Source organism: Neovison vison, chromosome 3, assembly GCF_020171115.1.
Source record: "Neovison vison isolate M4711 chromosome 3, ASM_NN_V1, whole genome shotgun sequence".
Classification (NCBI taxonomy): Eukaryota; Metazoa; Chordata; class Mammalia; order Carnivora; family Mustelidae; genus Neogale; species Neogale vison.
The window spans coordinates 13028528-13047520 of record NC_058093.1 but is presented as its reverse complement, the minus strand read 5'-3'; the positions used below and the strand labels follow the sequence as shown (position 1 = coordinate 13047520).

The 18993-nt window shown below is 37.7% G+C and overlaps 1 protein-coding gene across 7 annotated transcripts in view; it reads left to right on the top strand.

Annotated features, from left to right (window-relative positions):
- Positions 1–18993, top strand: part of FAM126B (family with sequence similarity 126 member B) — a 77790-nt gene that overhangs the window by 37867 nt on the left and 20930 nt on the right. For all 7 annotated transcript variants that reach the window (XM_044241283.1, XM_044241282.1, XM_044241278.1 and 4 more), the window contains 4 exons: positions 2545–2724; positions 6555–6635; positions 8211–8326; positions 14724–14819. In XM_044241283.1, coding sequence (XP_044097218.1) covers positions 2638–2724; positions 6555–6635; positions 8211–8326; positions 14724–14819 — 380 coding nt within the window. In that variant the 5' untranslated portion in view covers positions 2545–2637. The remainder of the gene's footprint in view (positions 1–2544; positions 2725–6554; positions 6636–8210; positions 8327–14723; positions 14820–18993) is intronic.

Genomic DNA, 18993 nt, shown 5'->3' with positions numbered 1-18993 from the left:
CCCCTAGTCCTGCATTTAAAGTGCATAAAGTCAGGGCATCTGGGTGGCTCAGTTGGTTAAGTGTCCTAACTCTTGATTTTGGTTGAAGTTATGATCTCAGGGTGCTGGGATTGAGGCTCCCCATTGGACCCCGTGCTCAGCGGGGAGTTTGCTTGAGGATTCTCTCTTTCCATTTCCCTCTCTCTAAAATAAATCTTTTTTTTTTTTTTTTTTTAAATGTAGAACTAAAAATCTCAGTCACATAATACTGTCCTGCAGTCTTGCTTCACCTTCTTGGTACACTGTCCCCACTGTGGATTTTACACATTTCCTTTCCTCATTAGTCTTACCCTCCTTTCCATCATCTTCAGCTTGCTTTCTATAGCATTAAAAAAGAAGGAGGTAATTGGGAACTCTCTTTTCATATCTACCACTTTACCAGCTTCTCCACCTACATTCTCCTGCCTTTTCTGCTGCGATGGATGAAGTGTCCCAGTTTGCATCGAAGACTGTTTTCCACTTAGGCCTGGTTCACAGCTTCTCTGGATTCCTCAAAGATTGTTCCTGCAATTACACCTTTTCTTTCCCTCATCATTGATTTCTCACCAAAAGTTATTGGATTGCCAGCTACTACTCCTCCCCCTTTAAAAAAAAAAAAAAGGCAGAGTAAAAATTTTGGTTTTGCTATGCCTAATTAAAATGTGGTTTCTTACATGCCACTGTGGTTCTTGCTACTGAGGAAGGGAACTTAAGGTCTTTATAACAGAAGCAAATTGTAATTGGGGTGACTGGCTGACTCATTTGGTCATGTGTGTGACTCTTCATCTCAGGGTCATGAGTTTGAGCCCCATGTGTGGTGTAGAGCTTACTTAAAATAAAAAGGAAAAAAATTGTAGTTGTACCATGGCTAATAAAATTTAGAGACAGCGATTTTGGAGTCTCTACTGAAGAGAAAAATAGTTTGAAACACGGATATATATTTTTAATAAATAAATTTATGAGAACAGTGATCTTTAATTCCCCCAAAGAGCTGATTGTTTTTGTCAGTACTTTAAAAAGATGTCAGCAGTTGACTATTTTCAGAAATTACTTCATCACTGACACTATGTGGAATATGCTATCTGTAATTAAACAATCTTCCACCTTCTACCCTCCACCTTTATTCTAGTATAAGAAATGTGGTGTAGTGGGAGTCAGCTTGGTGTCAGAAGACCTGAATTTTAAGTGTCTTCTTCTACCACTACTTCTGTGACTTTGGGCAAATTGTCTGACTGGTCAAGATTTCTGTGTAAAGGGAAACTTGGAATTTTTAAAAGAGTTTAAATATTACTCGGGTGCCTGGCTGGCTCAGTTGGAAGAGTATGTGACTCTTGAAGTTGGGGCTGTAAGTTCAAGCCCATGTTGGATGTAGAGATTACTTAAAAATAAAAAAATCTTTAAAAATATACTATAGTAGTGATTTCAAATAAAGAGCCTTAGTAGTTACTAGATACTAGGGTGTGTATATTTGTAAATTTTTTTAAGCTTTCCTTAAGAGCTAAGCTTATTTCCTTTAAATACATTAACTGTATGATTAACATTGGATTTGTTTACTTTTAATTTACAGTTGTGAAAATATTGACTTATTCTAGAGTGTTACAGACATATATAACTACCTTTAAGCAGATTTCCAAATGTGTATGCATTATTTAATCATTCAGAGTTAAGCATATAAATAGTTAAGCATATAAATACTGAATGATACATTTTTAAAATTAAAATTTAAACATAATTTTATAGTTTCCTGTCAGTGTTTTGTTTGCACTGTAAAATCGTATCCAGTTTTGTATAGACTAGTTATTTCAACAAAACCATCTAGATTGGTAGTAGGAAAAAGGGAGAGGTTTATTTAAACGACTTGTTTTCTTTAGTTTTCAAGGTGATGAAGATCTTCATAAGTCATAGGGAAACTATGAAAAATTAAACACTGGAAAAGCTGTTTCTCTATACTTGCCTTCTTTTCAAAAATCTTTCAAATACATGTAATTAAAATTTAAGTAAGTCTTAAAACATAAAAGTAATATGTTTGTTTTACTTGTATTTAAAAATATTAGCTAGCATTTTGGATGTCTAAATATTATATTTTGCAAAATCCCTTTCTTGATTTTATTTAAATCATAGTCTGTGTTGAGATTTAAAGATTATTTCCAACAAGAGCATTTGAAGTTATTTTCTTCCAATATGGAATATCTTCCAAATGGAGGATAGGAAGGGCTAGTAATAATAGAAAAGGAAACTTATAAATACAAATGTGTAGTACATTGGTGAAATAATTAATAAATTTAATGATACAGTGTATTGAAAAATATGTTGATATGGGCACAAAATTCTTATAGCTAGTAGATTGGTCAGTTTAATATGTAGTCTGTACATAGAGATTAAGGTTTGGGTTCCATTGATTCAACAATGCAAAAATTAATATTGAGAATTTATTTTTAAAATATACATGTATCTATGCATCAAAAACAAAAACACAGTGACAGCCAAAAGAATGGAAATACCTAATGCACTTTATTTTTCTTTTAGCTTCTGGAGCCTGTCTGCCACCAGCTGTTTGAGCTCTATCGTAGCTCTGAAGTTCGACTTAAGAGGTTCACACTGCAATTCTTGCCAGAATTGATGTGGGTTTATTTACGGCTCACGGTTAGCCGAGACAGACAGAGTAATGGTTGCATTGAAGCACTTCTGTTAGGAATTTATAATTTGGTAAGTTGAAAATGATAGTTTGGGAAATTTTAAGTATATTTTATTTAAAGTCTTCTGAGGTAATACTTTAATACTTTTAGGCACCTGGGAGGCTCAGTGGGTTGAACATCTGACTCTTGATTTTGGCTCAGGTGATGATCTCAGGGTCATGACATCAAGCCCCACGTCTCAGATTCTCTCCCTCTCCCGTTGTCCCTCACCTCCTCACTTATGTACATGCACTCTCTGTCTGTCTCTCTCAAAAAAAAAACAGACACCAAAAGAATACTTAACAAAAAAAATGAATTGAGAGGTTTACTGAATAATTTATTTAAGTTAATATAATTGAGTCTAGAAAGACTTAATAAGTATTTGCTGATAATGGTATTTTATAAAGTAGGTGAAATTATAGAATTGATAGCGTTAATATTTTGTGACTTTAAGTTTCTTTATTTGACCAATGTTTCTGAAAGTGCTGTGTTTAAAATTTTTGAAATTATTTCTAATAATCATTTGATAATATATGTTTTTGATACTTTACTGTTTGAAACTCTTTTTCTAAGAGAGTCTTAATTGCCATAAACCTTATTCTTCAAGTGTCCAGTTAGAACATTGGTATTGAAATTCCTGCTCTTTTTCTCTGTATTCAGTACTCATGGTAAATAAGCACTCCACATAATAAAATTAAGTTTACTAGTTGAGAGGTAATAAAGAACCTCACTAAACATTGAGTCTCCCAGTAAATAAATACTCTTCTATACCACTTCTACCACTGCTTAGTCTTCAAAGTATTATCCCTTAAAAAGTCATTAGAAAACATTTCTCTCACTGTAACATATATCTGGAGGAAGCAGTATGGCCTTTGGAATCACTTGTATTTTGTTTAAAACCAGACCTAGCCATTTATTGGCTGCATTAAATTTGGGCATGCTACTTAATATCTTTACTTCAGTTGCCTCATCTGTAAAACAGAAATAAAACATTGTTAGTTGAATTAAAAACAAATAGAATCTGCATGTTGCCTGAGGAATTTAATAAATGTCATTAGCAGCAGGAGTAGTAGTATTAGAATGAAAATTAAGGGTGAGATTTTTTAACATGAAAAACTAGTCTAGGTATAAAAGTCTGTTTCTAACTTTCCTGATTGTTTTTTTCTTTTAAAGCAGGAAGTTTAGGGGTGCCTGGGTGGCTCAGTTCTTAAGAGTATGCCTTTGGCTTGGGTCATGATCCCAGGGTCCTGGGATTGATCCCTGCTTAGGGCTCCCTGCTTGGTGGGAGGTCTACTTTTTCCTCTCCCACTCCCCCTGCTTCTGTTCTGTTTGTCTCTCTTTCCCTCTGTCAAATAAATAAATAAAATCTTTAAAATAAATAAATAAATCAGGAAATTTGTTTCATATATTACCCACTCCTTTAGTGTTTAGCACAGGCACTTAATAGATGTTTATTGATTTAATAATTAAATTTAGTGTTTTAGATGATGCTGAAAATTAAGTTATCCTTTAATTTGTTAGTGTACTAAAATCACTAGTGGGACAAATGAAGCAAATATTTTTATAGCAGAATACTAACAAGTTCTTGACAGTGCTTGTTGGTGCTATGGTTTAATTATCTTTTAGCATCTTAGAAATAGGTACTATAAAGTAAATGCTCAGTTATATCTCAGAACTGTAACCAGGCTTCCTTCTATTTTCCTTTCTGTCTGTGTTCTGTCTCCCCTGTGGCCCACCTGGTTTCTTTCATATATTTCTTTCTTCTCCTGCCCTCCCCAGAACTTCTCCCTTGCTTCACATAGCCCCAGGGGAAGTTTTATATTGCCCTCAGCTTAAACAAATTTCAGAACATCCTTCTTCAGAGATATATGTAAATATAAATTAAAATTATTTGGTTTAATTTGAAATTTAGGAGTAAAAATTAAAGTTTTATTGCCCAACTTAAATTAGGTCCATTCACCTTACTGTAGACTTCCTCTGAGTCATAATGGCCCAATTGTGGTAGTAACTAGTTTGACTATACAGTCATAAAATGACCTCCCTAAGGAATTTTTAAACCCATTTTCCTGCCAAAATTGGAGGTATGGCCATTGTTCACATATAATTGGTACTCTCCTGTGACATATTAAACTCAGAAATGAGTCCTACAGGGACTCATGGGTTTGTGTTTTGTTGACTAGTTTTTATTGTTGTTTCTTCTTTTTGTGCTGTGTAACTGCTCAGGCTCTCTCTAACTTCTAGGTACACTGTGGGGGGCAGCCTTCTCTCTCTGGGTTTTATGTTAATTATGTATACTAATAAGAGTTGTCAAAAAAACAGACTAATAGGAGGCAGTGGAGAAAAGGAGTGATGCCAGAGGATTTCAGCCCTCTATTTGCTAGCTTCTGTAGGCAGATCTTTATTGATACCTGTAGAAAGCTGGAAGTGCCAGAGACTGTAGAAATGAAGGACACCATTGTCCTTTTCATTGAATGATAAAATGCTTTTTTTTTTTTTTTAAGATTTTATTTATTTGTCAGAGAGAGTGAGCACAAGCAGGGGTAGCAGCAGTTAGAGGGAGAGGCAGGCTCCCGGCTGAGCAGGGAACCCGATACAGATCTTGATCCCAGGACCCAGGGGTCATGACCTGAGCCAAAGGCAAACACTTAAATGACTGAGCTACCCAGTTGTCCCAGATAAAATGCTTTTAAAAGAAAGCACAAGAAATTTTTTGCAGTTCAGTAGAAATTACCTAATTATGAACTTAATCTCAGGGACTAATATTCATTATGTTAATATTTAACTTAATTCAGGTCATTAGTCTTTTGCTAAATAATTGTGACAGTTTCTTTTAGTTGGGATTCATCCTATGTTAAAATATTAATGTTTTTCTCATTTATAAGTGTATTTCTTGGCTAAAACATATAATCTGTTTTGACTCAGATCTAATCACTTAATCTCCCTGTCCTGTCTGTATATTTAACATGAAAATTGATTTGTGTACCTGCTTCATGTCTTTGCTGTCACATTGCATTTGATTTAGCTATAGTATTGTGCTCCATATCTCTCAAAGGGTAACTCAACTACTAAACTGTGTAAATTTGATTAGAAAAGATACACTAGGGTAGTAATAGTCTTTTTTTTTTTTTTTTTAAGATTTTGTTTATTTGTCAGAGAAAGGGTGTGAGCACAAGCAGGGGGAGTGTCAGGCAAGGGGAGAAGCAGACTGCCCACTGAGCAAGGAGCTCAATGTGGGACTTGATCCCAGGATCCTGGGATCATGACCTGAGCCAAAGGCAGATGCTTAATCTACTGAGCCACCCAGACACCCCAAGCCTGAGTATTTTTATACTAGGTTTGATGAAGAGTGGAAAGTTGTGGGAAAATATGATAGGACATAAAGGGAATGATTAAGGGTAAACTTGGGAGAAACTTAGTAAGGCCTATTTGTTTGGATTCCTCTTAAAAGTTTTTTGTTCTTCAGAGAAAAGGATGCATCTTTCTTCTTGGGGGGCACCTCTCAAATGAGGGTCTTTTTTTTTTTTTTTTTAATTTATATGAGAGAAGATGGGGGTGGGGGGAAGGGCAATGGGAGAGGAAGAAGTAGGCTCCTTGCTGACCAAGGAGCACCCCCCCCCCATGCAGGCTCGATGCAGGCTCCATCCCGGGGCTCCATCCTAGCACCCTGGGATCTGGACCTGAGCCGAAGGCAGATGCTTAACCAACTGAGCCACCTAGGTGTCCCTATTCTTTATATACTACTGTTTCTAAAAATTTTCCTTAGTTGCCAATGATATATTAGGTAAATTAAGAAAGAAGTTATTATTTTTTACAATATAGTCCTGTGATTATTTATCTTTGTATATTATTTTTTAACTATAGGAAATTGCTGATAAAGATGGAAACAATAAAGTTCTATCTTTTACTATCCCTTCTTTATCCAAGCCTTCAATATACCATGAGGTAAGTAAGATTAGAAAGGTAGAATTATTTAAAATTATATTGAGTAAGAGAGGAAGGTCAATTTTTTACCAGAGATAAATGCTCCTAACACATCTTTATGAATTTGCTTTTTTTTAAAGTAGTTGTTTATAACTAGTGATCTAAAGCCAAGCTCTTATCAAGAGAGGTAGAAAGTAATTATTGGAAAAATTTTCCTCTAGTTCTTATTTCTTTCTTATTCTTCCACCGCTGTCATTTTCACTTTTTTATTAGTCTTTTATGAATTCTTAAAAGTATTCTCTCAGTTTTTAAAGACCCCCATAATTGGAAATTTGTTTTAGATTAATTTTTTATTATTTTTTAGGAAAATGTCTACTTAGGATATTAACACTATAATTTTTTATATATATATAATTGTAGCTATTCATTAACATTATACATTATACTTCTGAGTTTTGCTTATATTTATTTGGTTGAAGAATGAGAGAATACTAATAATCACATAGGTAGGAGACTCCTGTTGAACTGAAATCCCAGATCTAAGGGTGTATGTTTATATTTAAGGATATATGTTATGAATCAAGGTTCTGGTCTATAGTGACCTTTAGTGTATAAAGTATAAGGAAAGCATTTAAAGAAACTTTACCAGCAATTCAAAAATTATATTCCGTTTTCTTACTAACAGTACCAGACAGTATCCAGTTGTCTTACAGCTCCATGCAGCTATTTATTTTCTTAATTAATTCTCCTGGGACTTCATTTTGTATTGGAAATAGAATGCCTCCAATAGAATGGGCTTGTTTTAGCATAGAATATTTCTGAGTCATAGATTTTAATTAAGTTCTGTGTATCATGTTATGTAATAAAATGGAGGATAGTGAAACAGTTATGAATGGATGCTTCTGACCTCAGAAACATGAAATCAGTTATGTCACTATTAAACATTTGATTATAGTCTTCATTATTGTTTGTGTTAAATAACTCTGTGCTTTTCTTTTTTCTTTCAAGTTTTGATTTTAACTCCAGTTAGTTAACATACTGTGTTACTAGTTTGAGGTGTACAATATAATGACTTAGCAGTTCCGTACTGCCCTCCGTGCTCGTCATGATGAGTGTACTCCTTAATCCCCTTCACCCGTTTAACCCATGCGCCTTTCTTTTTCATTATTGAATGGGATTAATAAGAATATCCACCTACCTGAAGTTAGATAAACTACAGAATTTAAATGCACAGTCTCAGAACTGCTGTGTGCTTTTGGGGTACAGACAAAATTGATCTATTTGAGAAAAATAAAAAATAACAAAAGTGGTATATTTGTAACCTTCAGTCTTTCCAGCAACTTTTCTTATTCTTTGTCCTAAATATAGATTGATCCTGTAATCTTTCAAAAAATAAGGCAGTATATTTTTAGTTTTATATATTAAATACAATTTCCAAAAAGAACTATAGAATGTATGCAATTGAAAAATGGAAAGGTTTTGAACAAGAAATGGGCTCCATGTTAAAGCAAAATTAAATATCCTTACATGATACAGATTTTTACTTCATTTTAGAAATACTGTGTCTCTTAAAGATACTTTATCTTTTTTTTGTAGCCCTCAACAATTGGATCCATGGCTTTGACAGAAGGGGCTTTGTGTCAGCATGATCTCATCAGGGTTGTTTATAGTGATCTTCATCCTCAAAGGGAAACATTCACTGCACAAAACCGGTAATGGTCAAAACTATAGACAGTTATAATTATTAATCTGTGCTTAATAGTTAACTCTATTTTGGTTCAGGTTTGATGAGATAAGAGGCAAGGGGTTTAAGATGTCATACTAGATAAAATCTTTAAAAAAATAAGATGTCATTATAGTGAAATACATTATAGTGGTTAAGTACCTGTCCATCTAATGCATGGTACTGTGTGTGATCATTTTGCATAAGGTAATGTAAAAACTGAAACTGGGGGCATAAAGTCAGCTAAGCCAAGGTTTGTTTTCTAGCCCTACAGCTTAGAAGCTTGTCCTCGCAGGCAGTGTACCTACTTTCTACACTTTGCTTTCTTCGTTGCAGAATGGGTGAATGAGAGTACCTGCCTTCCTGAAGTTAGATAAACTGCAAAGTTTGAATGCGTGGGCCCCAAGACTGCCCTCAGTTCTGACACCAACTGCAGGTTTGGGGAGTTCCCATAACCACACCTAGGTTTGATAACTTGCTAGGACTCGAAACTCACTGAATGAAAGCTGTTATATTCAGATTTAAGGTTTATTACAAGGAAAGGATATGGATTAAAATAAACCAAAGGGAGAGATGCATAGGACAGAATCTGGAGGGTTCCAAATGCAGAGCTTCTGTTGTCCTCACCACCTCCTCACTGCCCTCCCAGCATCAGCATGTGACAGTATGGCTCGAGTCAGGTTCAGTGTCCAGAGTTCTCACTGTGCTCCATTATTGTAAGTACGACTGATTAGACTGATTGCTTGCAAGGTTGATCTCAGCCTCCCGGTTGGTTGAAGCTGTATGACCCATGACCCACCCTAAATCACATGGTGATTTGTTGGTTGTTAGTTTGTTTCAAAGATTTATTTACTTGAGAGAGAGAGCACATGCACACAGGGTGGGGGGCTGGTGTAGAAGGAGAGAGAGAGAGAAAATCCTAAGCAGACTCTTCCCTGAGCCCTGGGCTCAATCCCAGGACCCTGAGATCATGACCTGAGCCGAAATCAGGAACTGGCCACTTAACCAGTCAACTGACTGAGCCACCCAGGCACTCCATGGTGGTTGTTTCTAGTGTGGCTAGTCCTTACCCTAAACAAAGACACTTCTGTCAGGTATGACATAGGTTTCTTCCTAGCAAGGGGGCAAAGGCCAGACTTCTTTGGGAAAAGCCAAATTCTTTACTATACAAATAATGCCTTGGCTTTTGACCTGGGCTCTTTTAAACAAAAACAATTATGTTTACCTGGGCATCTACTTTTAGTATAGCATTTCTGTGACAGATAACAGACATCAGTATGATCCTTATGAATGTGCCCAACATTTGAAGAGCCAGTGTATGTTAGGAAAAGATCTGAAGAAGCAATTAATTTGTTCTATAAAGCCACTATGTACATTTTCATATTTTTGTATCATTTTGATTCTTTCCCACCCCATCCTATCCCCTCATCTACTACTATTTGTACCTTATGATCAACTTGAGCAGAAATACTGATCATAGAAATTAGCTGATGATAAACTAGGTCCAGTCCCTCAAGCCAGTCATTTTCTTAGCTTTCATCCTAAAGAGGCTTTAACTCAATTTACTAGTACATTAATGTGAGCATTAAAGCTTACCAACTATGCCAGTGTTACAGTGTGTCACAGAATATCAGTAGGTGTGACCTGAAGAATGAGACAGAGACACTGGCACATAACTGAAGTCGCAGTCATTAACTGTTGTTGCAGTTTGTGCTTATCTCAGATTACCACAATGTCTTATAGAACAGTGCCCCTCAGATCTGCAGGCTTCTGTTCAACTTTATCAGGTTTAAAAGCAGGAGTGGTCTCACCAACAAATGGTTTCATCCTTTTAAGAATCTGACTTGGAGGGGGGCGCCTGGGTGGCTCAGTGGGTTAAAGCCTCTGCCTTCGGCTCAGGTCATGATCCCAGGTTCCTGGGATCGAGCCCCACATCGGGCTCTCTGCTCAGCGGGGAGCCTGCTTCCCCCTCTCTCTCTGCCTGCCCTTGCCTACTTGTGATCTCTGTCTGTCAAATAAATAAATAAATAATCTTTGGGGTGCCTGGGTGGCTCAGTGGGTTAAGCTTGCTGCTTTCGGCTCAGGTCATGATCTCAGGGTCCTGGGATGGAGTCCCGCATCGGGCTCTCTGCTTAACAGGGAGTCTGCTTCCTCTCTCTCTCTCTCTGCTTGCCTCTCTGTCTACTGTGATCTCTCTCTGTCAAATAAATAAATAAAATCTTAAAAAAAAAAATCTTAAAAAAAAAAAAAAGAATCTGACATAGGGGCGCCTGGATAGCTCAGTCCTCCCCTTGTTCTGTGCTCTAGCTTGCTCTCTCTCTCTCCCCTCTCTCAAATAAATAAAAATAAAATCTTTAGGGGCGCCTGGGTGGCTCAGTGGGTTAGGCTGCTGCCTTCCGCTCGGGTCTTGATCTCAGGGTCCTGAGATCAAGTCCCGCATCGGGCTCTCTGCTCAGCGGGGAGCCTGCTTCCCTCTCTCTCTCTCTGCCTGCCTCTCCATCTACTTGTGATTTCTCTCTGTCAAATAAATAAAATCTTTAAAAAAAATTTAAAAAAATAAAAAATAAATAAAATCTTTAAAAAATTTTTTTAATTTATTTAAGAGATAGCATGAATAGGGGGAAGGGGAAATGGGACGAGCAGATTCCCCACTGAGCAGGGAGCCTGACTCAGGCTTGATCCCAGGACTCTGAGATCATGACCTGAGCCAAAGGCAGAGGTTTAACCTGCTGAGCCACCCAGGCGCCCCTCTAGGTAGACCCATTTTTTTTTTCTTTCTTTCTTTTCAGCGTAACAGTATTCATTGTTTTTGCACCACACCCAGTGCTCCATACAATTCGTGTCCTCCTTAATACCCACCACCTCTCACCCCCTGAGGTAGACCCATTTTTGATTTAGAAACTCATGTCTTTTAGATGGGAAAATTTTCTTGAATTGTTTTGTTAATTAGTTCATCCTCTCCGTTTTATCTGATCTATTTTTTTTTATTTTTTTTTCCAATTTATTTATTTTCAGAAAAACAGTATTCATTATTTTTTCACCACACCCAGTGCTCCATGCAAGCCGTGCCCTCTATATTATCTGATCTATTATTTGTCTCTCTCTCTCTTTTTTTTTAAAGATTTTATTTATTTATTTGACAGAGATCACAAGTAGGCAGAGAGAGAGAGAGAGAGATGAGGAAGCAGGTTCCCTGCTGAGCAGAGAGCCCGATGTGGGACTCGATCCCAGGACCCTGAGATCATGACCTGAGCCGAAGGCAGCGGCTTAACCCACTGAGCCACCCAGGCGCCCTATTTGTCTCTTTTTATTTGTTTGGTCTTACACTATCTGTCTTCTGGTGGTTTTATTATTTGGATGTTAGAACTCTTGGAGTGGTCCTCTTTTCTCTCCTGTCTGCTATATTTTTTTCCACTTGCTTTATTTTCTATATTTCCTCAACTTCGTCCACCAGTCTTCTTGAGTTCTTAATTTTTAACATTAATATTTTATATATCTAGCTTTTTTGGTTTTCTAAGTGCTCTTTTAAAATAGATCCTGGTTGGGGCGCCTGGGTGGCTCAGTGGGTTAAAGCCTCTGCCTTCAGCTCAGGTCATGATCCCAGGGTCCTGGGATCGAGCCCCGCATCGGCCTCTCTGCTGAGCGGGGAGCCTGCTTCCTCCTCTCTCTCTGCCTGCCTCTCTGCCTACTTGTGATCTCTGTCAAATAAATAAATAAAAATCTTTAAAAATAAATAAATAAATAAATAAAATAGATCCTGGTTGTTGTTTTCCCCCAAAACAACGTCTCTTATATTTTTGAGACTATTAATGATAATTTACTTTGTTTAAAGTTTTTTTTTTTTTTTTTTAAATTTACATACCTGACAGCAAGAGAACACAGCAGGGGGAGCAGGAAGCAGTAGGAGAGAGAGAAGCAGGCTCACTCTAAGCAGGAAGCCCAACACAGGGCAATCCCAGGATCCTGGGATCATGACTTGAGCTGAAGGCAGATGCTTAACTGACTGAGCCACCCAAGCACCCTGTTGAAAGTTTTTTCCCCCTTTTTGTATTTCTTTATTTTGATCTCATTTTCATGTTAGTAGGGTTCCTCAGATGTCTGATAATCTTCCCCAGACATCCCCAGAAGATGAAGGAAAGGAAATAAAATATGCACAGCTCTGACCTTGTGAGTAGGGACAGTCGACCGTAAACTTCACTGAGCCATTCCGTTGGAGAACTTCCCAAATCTCTGCCTCTTAAGTCTTTCCTCTTAGGGTGGTCAAATTCCCGAGAGAGAACTCTTTCTGGTCTCTCAGAGGGCTTGCCTAGCATTCTGGTGGTCAAGAAGGAAAGAAGAGCTTCAGGTTTTTGGGTTTTTTTTGTTGTTGTTTTTTAAAGATTTTATTTATTTATTTGACAGACAGATCACAAGCAGGCAGAGAGGCAGGCAGAAAGAGGAGAAAGCAGGCTCCCCTTGGAGCAGAGAGCCCGATGTGGGGCTCGGTCCTGAGCTGAAGGTAGAGGCTTTAACCTACTGAGCCACCCAGGCACCCCAGGTTTCAATATCCAGTAAGAAATATTTAATTTTACTATTTTCAGTATGGTATCCCTTCCCCCAACCCTCACTCCAAACCACAATTGTGCTTGGTGGTTCTCAAGTAGAAACTTCTTTTATCCTTTAAAAAAATAAATCTTCAGTAAATTTTACAGCATAGAGGAGAAGAGATCTGAAGATATGACTGCTTCCAAGTCAGACTTTGAACTCAGTTTTTAACTTTTGATTTTGAAATAATTTCAGACTTAAAAAAATGTTTCAAAAATAGTACAAAGAGTTTCCTTTTACTCTTTACCGCCTATGGGAGGCTTTTTAGAAGAACAACTTTCCTGGGTCATGCCCTCAAAGATTCTAATTGGGTCAGTCTGGGTTGAGGCACAGGAATATATCATTCCAGAATACCCTTAAGTAAGTAACAGTAGTGTGCATCCAGGTTAAGGAATCACTTCCTTAGAGACTGTATAGATTAAGAAATCTTTACTGGGGACACCTGGGTGGCTCAGTCAGTTAAGCATCTAACTTCAGCTCAGTTCATGGTCTCGGGGTCCCTGCTCAGGCCTAGGCTCCCTGCTAAGCAGGGAGTCGGCTTCTTCCTCTCCCCTCTGCTTCTTGCCCCTGCTAATGTGTGCATGTGCGCTCTCTCTTTCTGTGTCTCAAATAAGAAGAAATATCCCTGGTTAAAAAAAAAAAAAAAAGAAGAGAGGGGTGCCTGGGTGGCTCAGTGGGTTAAGCCTCTGCCTTCAGCTCAGGTCATGATCCCAGGGTCCTGGGATCGAGCCCCACATCGGGCTCTCCGCTCAGCAGGGAGCCTGCTTCCTCCTCCCTCTCTGCCTGCCTCTCTGCCTACTTACGATCTGTGTCTGTCACATAAATAAATAAAATCTTTACCAAAAAAAGTAATAAAAATAAATAAAAAAAGAAATCTTTACTCATTAAATACTCATTAGTAAAGTTGCTTGTTATTAAATAGGTAAAACATCAGTTAAGACAAAGATAATGATTCCCTGCCATAAATGCTGTATCTAATACACATTAGATACACAACAAAGGGATCCCTTCCCTTTAGTCAGGAAAATTAAGAATGATATTGTGTCTAAGTTAAGAATTTGAGCCAACACTTAAAACCTTAGCCAGAATGTCCTAAGTGAAAAATTAAGTTCTAGTAAGAAAGGGCAGCCTCCATAAAAGCAAGGAGTTATGAAAAGTTATGATATATTCAAGGAGTGGTAAGAAGATTGAGGTAGTATGGTGTATGTGGGAGGCAGTGGAGGGAAGTAAGGTTGGAGAGGTAGGTTGAGGGTGGATTTTATATTTTTAAAAGATTTATTTACTTATTTTTAGAGAGTACAAGGAAGAGGGCAAGGGAGAGAGAACCTCAAGCAGACTGCGTGCTGAACACGGAACCTGATATGGGGCTCAAGCTTACTCCCCCAAGGCCATGACCCAAGCCAAAATCAAAGAGTTGGACGCCCAACCAGCTGAGTTGGCACAGCTCAGTCCAGGCACTCACAAACAGTCCAGGCACCCCAAGGCTGGAATTTAAAGGCCTTCTATGCCATGATGAGTTTGGATTTTATCATGTAGTCAATGGGAACAGTGAATTAATGTAATAAGGAGTCATCTGTTGAAGCACAATGGTTTATTTTTGGTTGTAGAAAATCTAGATGGTACCAAGGAATGTGATCTTTAATAAGGAAAATGAAAACAGAGAAATCATTGAGGAGGATATCATAGCAATCTGATTGAGAACTCAGGAAGGGCACTGTTACGTGCATTCTTGTTAAAACTACCCAACAAAGAAATCAGTTTCCAGTAGAAATAAAATTTTCCTTTGTTTTATTTTTTTCTAGGTTTGAAGTCTTGAGTTTCCTCATGTTGTGTTACAATTCTGCTATTGTATATATGCCTGCTTCATCTTACCAGTCTCTTTGTCGGATGGGCTCCAGGTGAGAAGAATAATTATCATCAGCTTTCATATTAATTTATTTGACAAATAGTTATTGAGCACATATTCTGTGGTTAAGTGTTATTCTAATTTGTTGTGATATAATAGTAAACAAAACTCTGGAAGCTTACATTCCTGTAGGAATCCTTATCATTCCTCATGTATCATGACTTTTGAAAATATTTCAGCATTAAAAAAGTATTTTCTAGCTGAACATCAATCCAAGATGTTGTAAGTTTAGGGTGGTTGAGTGATACACCTAATCATTGCCTGTATGCCAAGTTTTATAAATCACTTTGAGTGTTTTGAATAAATAGTTCTATATATGGAGAAAGTCTAAAGGAATGTGAATTTTTTCATTTATGTATTTCATAAATAACAATGCTTTGGATAAGATTAGCAATAGCACCAATTATCTTTATGTCTCACTTGTATTTGTGTATTCTAGTCATTCCTAAATCAGAATTTCTAATAATTTGGACAGAGCTAAGCTGAGCTGAAAAGTAAACATCCACTATAGGAAAAAAAAAGTTAAGTAATATAAATTAGTTTGGAGTCAGTAGCATTTGAGTTAGAGAATTTCAGTTATTGAAGGAACCTTTAGTTCATTCCGTCCAGTTGGGTTTTTTAATTAACATATAATGTATTATTTGCCGCAGGGGTACCGGTCTGTGAATCATGTGAATCATCAGGCTTACACATTTCACAGCACTCACTGCAGCATATGCCCTTCCCAGTGTCCATAACCCAGCCACCCTATCCCTACCCCACCACCCGCCAGCAACCCTCAGTTTGTTTTGTGAGTTTAAGAGTCTCTTATGGTTTGTCTCCCTCTGGATCCTGTTTCATTTTATCCCTCCCTACCCCCCAGGACCTCCTGTCCTGCTTCTCAAATTCCTCATATCAGAGAGGTCATTTGATAATTGTCTTTCTCTGATTGACTGATTTCGCTTAGCATAATACCCTCTAGTCACTTCCATGTCGTTGCAAATGGCAAGATTTCATTTCTTTGGATGGCTGCATAGTATTCCATTGTGTATATATGTACCACATCTTCTTTATCCATTCATCTGTTGATCATCCCGTTGATTTTTACTTGAGGAAACTGAGCCCCTCAAAAAAGGTCAAATGCTGTATTAGTTTCCTATTGCCTCCTAACAGGTTGCCACATACCATGAACTTAGCAGCTCACATAGCGTGTATTTATTATTTCCATAGTTTCTGTGGGTGAGGAGTCTAGGCATGCATTAGCTGGGTCCTCTGCTTAGGGTATTAGAAAGCTGTGGTTAAGGTGTCAGTAAGAAGTGCAGTTTTATCCGAGGCTCAGTTGAGGTGTTTATATGCTTAGGTTAACAGAACTCAGTTCTTTTAGTTGTAGGTTGGCTGTCTGCTGAAGGCCAGCCTCAGTTCTTTGTCTTCCCAGCATAGGCAACCTACAATGACTCCAGTTTTTAAGACCTGGCAGTACAATCTTGTTATATAACATAATCATATAATCATGTTCATGTATTCATGGAAATCCCATTATGTTTGCCATATTCTGGCTGGAAGCAAGTCATAGTTCCCACCCATACTCAATACTAGGGGATATACAGAGTATGAATACCAGGACAGAGGGATCATAGGGATTCATGGCCACCCTAGGAGATTGTCCACCCATAAATGCTTTGTTCAAGTTCATGCTGTTGTGTTAACTGGGAAGAGAATATGGTCCTATTTATAATAAAACTGTTTTTGCTAATTGGGGAAAAGCCAATTTAATTAGCTAAAAGTTTGGTTTTATTGATTCTCTTAAAATAGCTGTATTATTTTCACTTGCCTATAATAACATGATGAATGACTAACAAAATTTTTTCTCTAACCTGGTTACTGTTATCAAGAGAGTACACTATTTAAGCACTTACTGCCTATCTACAATTAGGTCTATAAGGGACTCTTGTTGATTCATTAAAACAAAACCTGCCAAATCTATAATTTTTGTGGCACTTAATAGACTTTTAAAAATAGATTTTCTTTTTTTTTTTTTTTAAAGATTTTATTTATTTATTTGACAGAGAGATCACAAGTAGGCAGAGAGGCAGGCAGAGAGAGAGAGAGAGGAGGAAGCAGGCTCACTGCTGAGCAGAGAGCCCGATGCGGGACTTGATCCCAGGACCCTGAGATCATGACCCAAGCCGAAGGCAGCGGCTCAACCCACTGAGCCACCCAGGCGCCCCAAAATAGATTTTCTTAATAGGAAAAATGATGATAGAGTTTAGTGATCCTCCCACATTTGTTCATATATCCCGTAAAGAATTTTAAAAATCTGTATAGCTCTCACACATTTTAAGTTAACATTTAAATTTTTCATTTTATCTTAACTAGTTGCAAATGGTATGATTGCTAGTATGTAAATATTGACATAATAAAATAATTGCTAGGTTAGTATTTTAAATGTGTATAATGTAAATTCCAACCATCATCCATATGAAGAATAGGTGAACAGGCTTTGAATAGTCTGACATTATATTTTCTTTTTCTCCTTGAAATTGAATTCCCTACCACTTTACTCACATTTTATCTTAATGCTTTACAAGTCTTTTTTTTTCCTTCTTCAACTTAACCATTGTTGTAGGTTTTATTTGTACCTTTGGGGTTTTTTGTGTGTTTTTTGGTTGGTTTGGTTTGGTTTGGTTTGGTTCAGTTAGTGTTGTTTTTAAGTAGACTCCACATCCAACATGGAGCTTGAACTCACAACCCTAGGATCAAGAGTCACATGGTCTACTGACTATGCCAGCCAGATGCCCCTATGCTTCCAAGTCTTTTATCGATCTTTTCATTGAATATTTCTGCTACAAAAATATATATATATATTGATATTTTAATCTTATTTATTTATTATTTGACAGATAGAGATCACAAGTAGGCAGAGAGGCAGGCAGAGAGAGAGGGGGAAAACAGGCTCCCCGCTGAGCAGAGAGCCTGATGCGGGGCTCAATCTCAGGACACCAGGATCATGACCTGAACTGAGGGTAGAGGCTTTAACCCATTGAGCCATCCAGGTGCCCTGTAAATTGAGATTTTTAAAAAATTTCCAGAGGGGCACATGGGTGGCTCAGTGGGTTAAAGCCTCTGCCTTCGGCTCAGGTCATGATCCCAGGGTCCTGGGATTGAGCCCCACATCAGGCTCTCTGCTCAGCGGGGAGCCTGCTTCCCCCACCCCCCGCCTGCCTCTGTGTTTACTTGTGATCTCCCTCTCTCTCTGTCAAATAAATAAATAATTAATTTAAAAAGTTTGAGATTGTAATGCACTAAACTTTGGACTCACCATATAATTTTTCAAACAAATTAATTGATTAAAATAATATAGGTACATTACAACTTTTGATAATTACTCAACATAACTTTTTTAGAAGCATCTCTTTTTTTTTTTTTTTTTTGAAAGATTTTATTTGAGAGAGCGAGAGAGCGAGCATAAAGGGGTGAGGGGCAGAGGGAGAAGCCAGCTCCCCAATGAGCAGAGGGCCTGATGTGGGACTTGATCCCAGGACTCCAGGATCATGGCCTGAGCTGAAGGCAGTTGCTTAACCAACTGAGCCACCCAGGTGCCCCACTTTTTTAGAAGCATCTCTTAATGAGATGAAGACCAAGAATTGTTGTGGCACTTTAATTTCAAAATGGCCTCACTGGGCTCCTGGCTGGCTCAGTTGGTATAGCATGCAACTCTTGATCTTCGGGTTTTGAATTCAAGCCCTATGTTAGGTATAGAATTACTTAAAAATAAAATCTTTTAAAAAATGGCCTCATAGGGGCGCCTGGGTGGCTCAGTGGGTTAAGCCGCTGCCTTAGGCTCAGGTCATGATCTCAGGGTCCTGGGATCGAGTCCCGCATCGGGCTCTCTGCTCAGCGGGTAGCTTGCTTCCTCCTCTCTCTTCCTGCCTCTCTGCCTACTTGTGATCTCTCTCTGTCTAATAAATAAATAAAATCTTTTAAAAAAAAAAATGACCTCATAGACATCAGGTATTTTGAAATGTCCCTTTATTTGTTTTGAGATTTCTGTATCTCCCACTCATTCATCCTGATGAAATTTGGGATGTATAAAAGTTACACATTTTTAAGAGGGAGAAAGATGACAGACACAGCTATTTGAGAAAAATTATTGCTTTTATTGATATAGTTCTTTAGAGTGTATACTT